We start from the raw sequence: 9,467 nt of genomic DNA, 5'->3' as shown, positions 1-9,467 counted from the left end.
CGATCATATTACACCAAGACGTGCTAGACGGAAGAGGAGTGAAATGTAGTGTTAACATGCATTTTAAACAATGGTTAAAAGTTAAAAATACATGGGCATTTAATTCCATGTTTTTCTTTTCTTTCTGAAATAGTTTTTTTTTTGAATATTATACCAGGAGCCGTGTACGGGACAGCTTTTGACAGTCCAGACACAACAAAGAAAGAAAAACAGGAACCAAACCTCCACACAGCTTGAGTGTGGTAATGTAATTGCTGGGTATGTCTCTCCAAGATTCTCTTTTAAGAAGAATCCTGTTTCCCCTGGAGTGTGTTCAACAGATTTTGACCTTGCAGTAGAAAACACACAAAAGTATTTTACTGTTTTATTATTGTATGATACATGTTGGCATCTTTGTTAATAAATATAAGCATCTGGCACAATATTTGCCTTTTCATGTGTCATTTCGTCAGACACACCCTCTCTGGATCTACATTAACACCATGTGTTAATGCCATCGTGTACTGTATTTTTCCTAGATTTTCCTGATAAATACGTCATCCAATTCTGTTTGGTATAACCTGCATCTTGAAGTGCTCATCCTTGTCCTTGTCTTAGCACTTACAGTCTGTCAACTTTGAACAAGGCTGGCAAAAAAGAATGTTGCATGCAGTGTCTCATGGGGTTCTATCCCTGCCCCTCAAATTTATAACCTCGTGATTTCCTTCAGGTAACTTGATTCAACACTTCAGACCCCTGTGCCTTTCCTACACTGATGAATTCCACATTTTCTTGAAGATCAGACATGGATGCAAAAAGAAATAGAATCATGCAAAGTTTGGCACTTTGATCTGAATGACATTAACTGGCAAGAACCAAACCACAGACAGAGAAATGTACTGCCTCTGCTTTTCAATTTGGAAAATATCAGCTTCTGCATCCTGTAAAGTCCAGCAGAGTGGCTTTAAGTTAATGCACACTCACCCACTCAATTGTGAAATCTTCATTCCAACACTTACTGTACAGTAAGTCACACTGCAGATGTATAATATTATCACTCTGTTACAACGTTTACCTGTGATGCCCTTGTCACCTTCCAATTTGTGTTGCTGCCATATTGCATTAAATAGACATTCATCCATCCATTTCTAATCACTTTCTTAACCATTACAGGTCACTGGGGGAGTAGGAGCCTAGGTGCAAGGACAGTTTCACCCTAGACTGGATGCCAATCACAGGGTGCACACAGACACAGTCTTACAATGTCTTTGTACCATGGAAGGAATCTAGCGCACCCGGAGGAAACCCATGCAAGCACGGGAGAGAACACGGAAACTCCACAGAGACAGCACCTCAGGTCCGGAACTGAACCCAAGGCCCTAACGCTGTGAGGCAGCAATTATATCTATTGCACTACTGTGACACCATAAATGGACATCCATTTCACCCATTTTTAAAGATTCAAAATTCACCATGTACAGTAGCTCTATTTGGAATTAACCTACTGCACATAAACACATTGCTACACACCCTGCACCAGCTCATCAACAGTGATTTCCCACAGAGAATTTAATTATATTCAAGACTCTACCTCTAACCTGTTTTCTGCATCATTCCCAAATACATACCCAAATATGTCTTTACTCAGCTGATCTTATTTTATAAATTATGGTCTTCATTGCAAACGACTGCAAATTTATACTAAAATCAAAAGCTAAAAATGATTTATTCCACTAATTCCATATTTTATGTTGTTTTCAGTGTTTTTTACTGCATTAAACCAGCCAAAAAATTCCACAAATAACTGAACACTTTAAAATAAATTTGTTGTGAAGAGAGATGTACATTCAATTACATAAACAAAAGTATGCAGAGTCTTTTAACATGATTTGTTCAAATAAAATACTATAAAGGGCAGACTGTTTTAGGTCCTCATAACTGAGAAACATCAATGCACAGGTACAAATAATAACAAATACTATACTGTATCTTCTCTTTGGAAGAAAAGTCCCTTCATAAATAGGAGCTGCTCCCCTAGTCTCTAATTCCTTTAGATTCCTTTGGATGTGGATCCAGAAAGGTGCTGTGCTGTAAGCAAATCATTTTAGCCAGGGTACCCCTACAGTAGATATTAAAATAGGCAAAGTGTCCTCTGACCAACCCAGAGTTGAGTGTACAGTTGCTCTGTTATCTTTGGCCCTCCATTTACTTAGGAGATGAAGTGGTGGTATGATAACAATGTAAGCTGTTAAAAAAGGCCTTCACAGTCCTGAGAACAGAAACACAGCAGATATGTGAACAAACTACAGTAAGCAGAGGTCATAACAATACAACAGTGAACGTCTGTACAAGGATATTTACAAAGCTTTATTATACTTGTACCACAAATGGTTTTCCTCTTGAAATGTATGAGAAGACATCATATGATTCAAGGTCATAGTTGTTTTTGCTTTCAAATATTTTTTAATGTTATATCTCAAAAGCAGCAAAGTGGATATGTTGCAAATTAGTTGAATGGAATTACACTGACAAACCAAACGTACATAAATGTACAGATATTACCATAATCTGGCACAAAATATATGTAAAACAAAACAAATTAATAGTACAATTTTTCCTACACAATCGTTGAATTCTTCTGTTAATTCTATCCTTAATAATAACTGTTTAAGCTATAATTAATAGATGATATTGTTTTCACGCAATTCAGTGCAAAAATGATAACCTAATGTTGTATACAGCATATAAACATCATTGTATAAACATTTAAGTTTCAGCAAAATAATAAAAATACAAATACATTTCAGTTTTAACAATCTGGCAGTACATTCGATTCTAACATAAGCTTTGATACAACGAAAAACTAATATTTGCCTTTGGCTTTTTCTTGTAAGTATGTACTCTGAAAGACAAAGTGCATTGAAATCCAGTAAAGAAAACAGATAGGGGAATATCCAGAGTATGTGTTTTGTCAGATAAGCAGAATGTTCTGGAGATATAAAACAACAAGTTTTGCCCTACACAAGCAGACTGTTTTCACAAAAAATACGAATACATGTATTATCTTTGCAGTTGAATAGATTCAAGCTACAAGCTGAAAGCTACAGCACCACACTTAGCTATAGCACTGTACTGTATTTGTGCTTGATCTACATCCTCATTGCTCATTTTCAAGTGATCTGCAAGTGGCAGAAGACAAAAAGGCTTCAGCCTTTGACCACTTAATAAGAATCGCCTATTACTGTATATTGATGATATTGTAACGGATTCCTCCAGACAGATATTTAATGCTTATATTTCCTTACAACATTGCTTATCTTGCAATCATCCAGAATTGTAATTGAGAGCTTTAAATGGCACATGCATTTCAAATGCTTGTGCAAGATGACATACTCTTTCCCTTCAAGAAAAACTCATGGATTCTGAATGCTTGCCCTTCTAAACATTTTAACTAAGTGAAAAAATCTGAATCAAGGTGTTATACACCTTGTTTTTGGCATTTTCACATCATTTTCTCTAAATCAGTTTCATAACATAAATATGAAGAATGCATTTCTGTAATTATTTCAAAGACCATGTACACTACCATCTCTATCACCATATTTCTGTATTGAGTAGCTTATCCTTTAACAGTTCTGTTAGCTGACTCTTTGGAGACAGTAATCATTCTCTGTGTCCAAAGAGCTGTTGTGCCCAGATGAAGGATACAGATCCCTTTTAAGAATCTTGTTGACAATATTAACCAAGACCTTCTTGTACTGTTGACGCAGAAGAGAATAAACAAATGGATCTGATGCAGCCTTGCTGTATGTGAGGCACTTACTTACAATTCCCCAGTGGTGATTTACTGTTATAAATGGAAGGAGCTCTATCAGTCTGTGAAAAAGCATAAAAGAAAAGCTACATTAATAAAGCATGTAAGATATACTGTATTAATCTACTAGAACTTTGAAATATAGACACAGACCAAGAAGCAGCACTAAATAGAATATTTTATGTGACGAGAAGTCATGAAAAGCAAGTTCTATAATACAATATGCATGAAAGTACCACACCTTATTTGTACTCTATGCCATATACATTATTTGAAATCCTTGTTAAGTCCCTGTACTGAAATACTGCCACTTCATGTTGATCAGAAAATATTGCATTTTCATTATAATCATTATGTATGTGTGCATGTTTGAATGCACTGTTTGCATGTTGGTTTAACTTGAAAGTACTGTGGTATTAATTGAAATTGAATACCTTACAAACACAAATATTTCTGAAAATATTGCCTTGAATTCTTGCAGAAGATAAATGATTCCAATAAGCTCCCCCTATAGTAAATATTGTTGATTTTAAAACTGCTTGTAAACAGTTGATCCACAGAAGAATTAAACAATTGAGCAGTTAAAAGCTGAGTGAACAGGCATTGGATTTAATTCTTAAAACAATATTATCTGAAACTGAAATACTTTTTTCTTTGAGAAAAAAACTCGAAGGAAAAAAAGTTATGCAAAGCTTTTAAGAAAATATACTAAAATACGTAACGATAGGTTTCTGGGGCATTCATATCAACAATTGGTAATGCCCATACAGTATAAATACATTCCACTCACAGTTGTCCACTTTATTTTATACAATCATATTAGAATGTTTTATCAGGTGATACATATTAACTAATAATAACGCAGTAACAGCGCCCTCAAAATTACTGATTATGCGGACGTTTTCTATTATTTTACTTTATTTTACAACGTCTAATCAACTCATTATGCAAAAAGAGACTCCTTAGACAATTAATTTACCAGTGTAGACTAGTTTGATAAAAACACAAGCAAAAGTAACTTGTTCCCGTTGCCACCAGTCTTTGAAATGGTTACTCACCTTGTAATAATATATGGGGCGAAACAGATAATAAACGATCCTATAAAAATGCTGATTTTCTTAGTTGCACGCTGTCTCCTCTTTTTTTGTTCAACGAGGCAACGTTGTTTAACACTGAAAACATTTAGAACATGTTATTAGTATGAAATCATTTCTGCTTATATACAGTATGGTTTGAACGTGAATAAATACTTTTGTTTTAGGCAAGCGTTTGATAAAACAGTAAAAAAGTCAATATTGTCTTCGTCCAATTTAAATAAGGAAAGACAGAGGTGCAGATATTGGTTAAACAAGACAATGCCTTAAATCGTTTTATATGCAGTTATACGTTCCGTATTTCATCCATATACACAAGCGTTATTACTGCATGTCCTGTAGATTGAAATGAATTCATCCCGAAGATATATAGTTGCTACGATTAGTGAAGTTGACAATGAGGTACTGTATATGATTTTTTGGGCGATTCTAACATCAGGCTTTGAAGCTTGCCGAAGTTTTTGAAAACACACTAAATACACCAAAAGTAAGCTTGCATAAATACCTTGGGTGAATATCTACCAGCAAGAGTAGAGTCTGCATGGTAATAATGTCTATCCTCTTGCAGTGAAACCTTGCAACTTTTAAAACCTTTAAGTATGTGAAGCACAGTATTAGTAGGGAAAGCATGAAACTCGTGGCATGGAACACGATGGTAAATACAGTGAACTTTCTCCTTTCTCTTTCTTCTTTTAAATGTAAGGTGCAAGATGCATAGATTTGGTTATAGTCAACCCAAGAAAAAAGCAGCGAGATGAGAGAAAAGGTAAGAGAATGAAACCATGAGTAGCACACCATGATTACTGCGTCCTTGTATCTCATTTTACTTGAATAACTCAGTGGAAACACTACAGCAATCCATTTATCTATGCTTAAAGCAGCCATGCTTAGCATCGTGTTTGTAGTCAAGAAAGTCTCCAGGAAGCTTACAGTTTGGCAGATCCAATCTCCAAAGGGCTGATGGTTTTTGATAATCCCGAGCAAAGTGGACGGCATGTTGAAAACAGTAATAAGTAAATTGCAAAAAGACAAGTTCATGATAAAAATACCCGGGACTTGTTTGCGAATCTCGGTGCTGTAGATGAAACATAACAACACTAGTAAGTTCGATACCAAAGAAACAATCACTACCACGACAATAAACAAAGCCAAAAGAATTTCTGGCAAGTCCATTTCTTAATCCGAAATTACAATAGAGGATTGTCTTCAGTCGTTGAAAACAAATATTCGAACGCTATCTCCTGCATTCCCCTCCGTTGTACCTCTTTGACACTTCTCATACTCTTAATTAACTCCTGCAACTCAGCTTTCGGGTGGAGCTGTCCGGCGTGCTGAACACAGAGAATCGAGTTCCTTTGTGCGGACGAACCATTAAGTTCTTGAAGCTTGTCACCTCCTTTCTCAAGCAGGTACCGGTTTACTCCAGATATTTACTGTATGTGTATCAAAGTATAAAGTGCTTTCTGGTTTAAAATAAAAGAGCTGGTGTCTTTTTCACATTCTTCTGCTGCTGTGACTTCTTCAGTGTGAAAAGCCCGAGAAAAGCTTTGTGACACGTTTATCAGCGCCTGTTCACACGGGTCATGCGCAAAAGATGTTCAATAGGGTAACAGCAGACATGACAAATCTTTGTAAAATTTTAATGACCCGATCACTTTTAAGTCTAAAAGTATGCTGATGTGAAATGACGCTTTTGCAATTAGTATACAAAAAACAAAGCCAGACATACCGAAATGAAAAAGGAGCAAACGAATAAATAAGATAGTGCCCCGTTCATTCATTTTATGTGAATCAACGACGTTCGTTTAATTATAGAAATTTGATTTACGTGATTTTTAATAGTACGTTAAAAATGTACTATTAAATGTGCTAAAATAGTTCCTGCATTTAAACACGACTATGAATTGAGCTGTGTGCAGATGTGGGTGCTGGATGTCATTAAAACCATTTTCCTTCCCTAGTGTAAAGAAGACGCCATTGACGGCACTGAGTTAAAAATAGGATCCTATTGTGACGACGGAGAAGTGTGAGAAATCCACCACCTGTCATACATACTGCGCTAAACAGCTGGTCGACCGGGTGAAATCTATCGATTCAAAACGTTCTGAAGCGAAAATCAGAGTTTAATAGATGTATTAATACATAGAAAACTAAGTACTTTTAGAATCTTCCCAGCAAGTTCCTGTCCACTACTTTAAATAATACAAGTGAACTACTGTAAGTAGAAGCTACTGTACAACGACACCTGACATGTTTAAGGTTCAATGGCCAGTCTTTAGAAAGAGCAGCTATAACATAGTAAAACATAAGAACATAAAAAACAAAAGAACAACAAGATCTGTTTCGGCAGCATACTGTAGATTGGTAGCTTAATCCACATTCCTATAACTCATTGTGCAAAGGAAGCACCTCCTGTTTGCAGTTTTAAATGTGCACCCTCTTAATGTCCTTGATTACTGGTTGTTGTTTTATTGTTTTTTCTGAAGATGTCCATTGGGATGACTTTGTCAGTTCCTTTGAGATTTTTTAATACTTTAATCAGGTCCCCTTTAATAATCGCTGCTCTCTGCTGAAGACTAAAGTGGTTGTTTGTTTAGATTGTCAGTGTAGGGCATTCCTTTAATTCCCAGAAAGTGTACTGTACAGTATGTTGTTTATCTGATTCCAGAGCAGTAATATCTGTTATGTAGCATGGTGACCAAGCTTGTACACAATGCTTGACACAAGTCTTTTACATACTGTAGGTACGTTTCAATTGAATCATTGGATTATTTCAGGGGATTTTAATAGAGACTGGTTAAACAAGATTTCAGCTACAGACAGAAGAGTTTTATTTTAACCAAACTAGTTAAAACACTGACTAGAATCAATCCTCAAACTCAAAATGGAACTTTACTTCACTGGATACTGGTGACATGACCTGATAGGATTGTAAAATTGTGAATCCTCACAGATTGCTTCAGAGATCATTTTACAATATACAGTACTGCTGCTGGAAAATTAAGATCCCAACAAAAGTACCACCAAAACTGGCAATAACAGCGATAACATTACAGAAATAATAAAAAGCAGATAATAAATAGTGAGTCTTTTGTTTGTGATTTAATTAATATTAATTGGAAAAGATTGCAGTTACTACCAACAATCAAAGAGTCATGGGACTATCTCTGCACATGTAGTAGTTCTCAATAGTCTGTGACAGACATGCACCTTGGAGGACATTCGAAGTCAAAGGAAGAATTTAATACACTTTTCTGATCGGGAGATTCGTAGGCATCCAAACCTTGTTTTGCAAAACCAAAACAAGAAATGCTAAGGCCTTCTATTTTAAAGTCTTGTCTAAAAAATTTTAAAAATCGAAACATTTTCTAGAAATCTGAAAATAACCCCTTTAACAAATCCAGCAATAAGCCTATTCAGCAGACAACCGTCAATGACAGTGTCATTGCTGAGCCCTTGCACATTCAGTAGCTGACACATTTATTCAGCATTTTGTATCTGAGATCACTTCTTCTGATCAGACTAAATATACTTTTTCTAAATGTACAGTACTCATCACCAGAATACCAGTCATAAAAAACAGACATTTCAGTTTAAAATAATGAAGCAAATACAGGTTTTGTGTCTTCTTCATGACTTAAAAATTAAGAACTAAGTAAGGATTAATAAAGGACCCAGTTTAGATGGACTAGAACCAAAGCTTATTAAATTAGCTGATTATAAATTAATGTACCCTATTACAGATTAGTTTAATTTGTCACCAACAACTGGTGAGATTCCATCTGTATTGAAATGTGTTAGACTCATAACCCCCCTTTTTAAAGGTGATAACTCTTCTCATTTAAATAAGTAAATATTACTTTCCCAGATATCTGATTATCTTAACGAGTTCAATTTTTATCACATTTCCATTCTGGTTTCAAACTATTCAACCATGACAACACTACTGAGATTAACTAACGACACTTAAATCCTCTCCTGATAAAGGTAAATTAACTGGAGACATTTTATTTGAGTTTTCAAAACATTTAGATTTCATTGATCATAGTGTACTTTTAACAAAGTTTTGTTTTACCTAGATTTGTCTGATTTGGTTTAATGCATACCTTTCCTGAATGCAATCATTGAATTTCTTGAATTACATAGACATACAGTATCCCATAAGGCTCAGTTATATATTCTTTGTCCTTTACAGTAATAAAGACTTAGTCTTTTTATATAAAAATTTGAGTGTTCATTTATATGCAGATGATGCCATGTTTTACTTTGCCATCTCCAGTTTGGCACATACAGTACTGCATGCAGGTTTTTCTACAAACTGATTTGGATTTGGTTCAAAAGTTGTTGTCTATAAATAATTCTATAAATAATTTGATTTGGTAAGGAAAAATCTTATACCATGTTATTTGGTACAAGACAAAGGCTGAGAACTGTTAAAAATGTTTATCATTTATACCAGTAATGGATCAGCACTTGGAAAGTGTGATTGCATAAAATACTTAAGTTTCAGAATTGACTTTCAATTATATTTTGTAAAATATATTGATTATCATAAAAAAAATCCCACTTGGGATAGTTAT

General features: G+C 35.0%; 1 protein-coding gene across 1 annotated transcript; it reads right to left on the bottom strand.

Annotated features, from left to right (window-relative positions):
* Nucleotides 1-2,325: 2,325 nt before the first annotated feature.
* Nucleotides 2,326-6,424, bottom strand: LOC148840866 (G protein-coupled receptor 26-like). Its single transcript, XM_088923291.1, has 3 exons — nt 5,393-6,424; nt 4,852-4,965; nt 2,326-3,855 (listed from the first exon to the last, which is right to left on the bottom strand). Exons 1-3 carry the CDS (start codon nt 6,058-6,060, stop codon nt 3,618-3,620), a joined length of 1,020 nt encoding a protein of 339 aa, XP_088779417.1. The 5' UTR covers nt 6,061-6,424; the 3' UTR covers nt 2,326-3,617.
* Between the last annotated feature and the right edge of the window lie 3,043 nt (nt 6,425-9,467).

This window comes from Atractosteus spatula, chromosome 1 (genome assembly GCF_055471065.1).
Source record: "Atractosteus spatula isolate fAtrSpa1 chromosome 1, fAtrSpa1.hap1, whole genome shotgun sequence".
Taxonomy (NCBI): domain Eukaryota; kingdom Metazoa; phylum Chordata; class Actinopteri; order Semionotiformes; family Lepisosteidae; genus Atractosteus; species Atractosteus spatula.
This window is presented reverse-complemented; position numbering and strand designations above follow the sequence as displayed.

Bases quoted from the DNA above. Each gene is read 5' to 3' on its own strand.
- LOC148840866 (XM_088923291.1), bottom strand. From the start codon at position 6,060: ATGGACTTGCCAGAAATTCTTTTGGCTTTGTTTATTGTCGTGGTAGTG. The intron at 4,966-5,392 runs GTATTTATGCAA...AAATGTTTTCAG, and splicing joins CTGGTAGATATTCACCCAAG to TGTTAAACAACGTTGCCTCG. The intron at 3,856-4,851 runs GTGAGTAACCAT...GCTTTTTCACAG, and splicing joins GCCCCATATATTATTACAAG to ACTGATAGAGCTCCTTCCAT.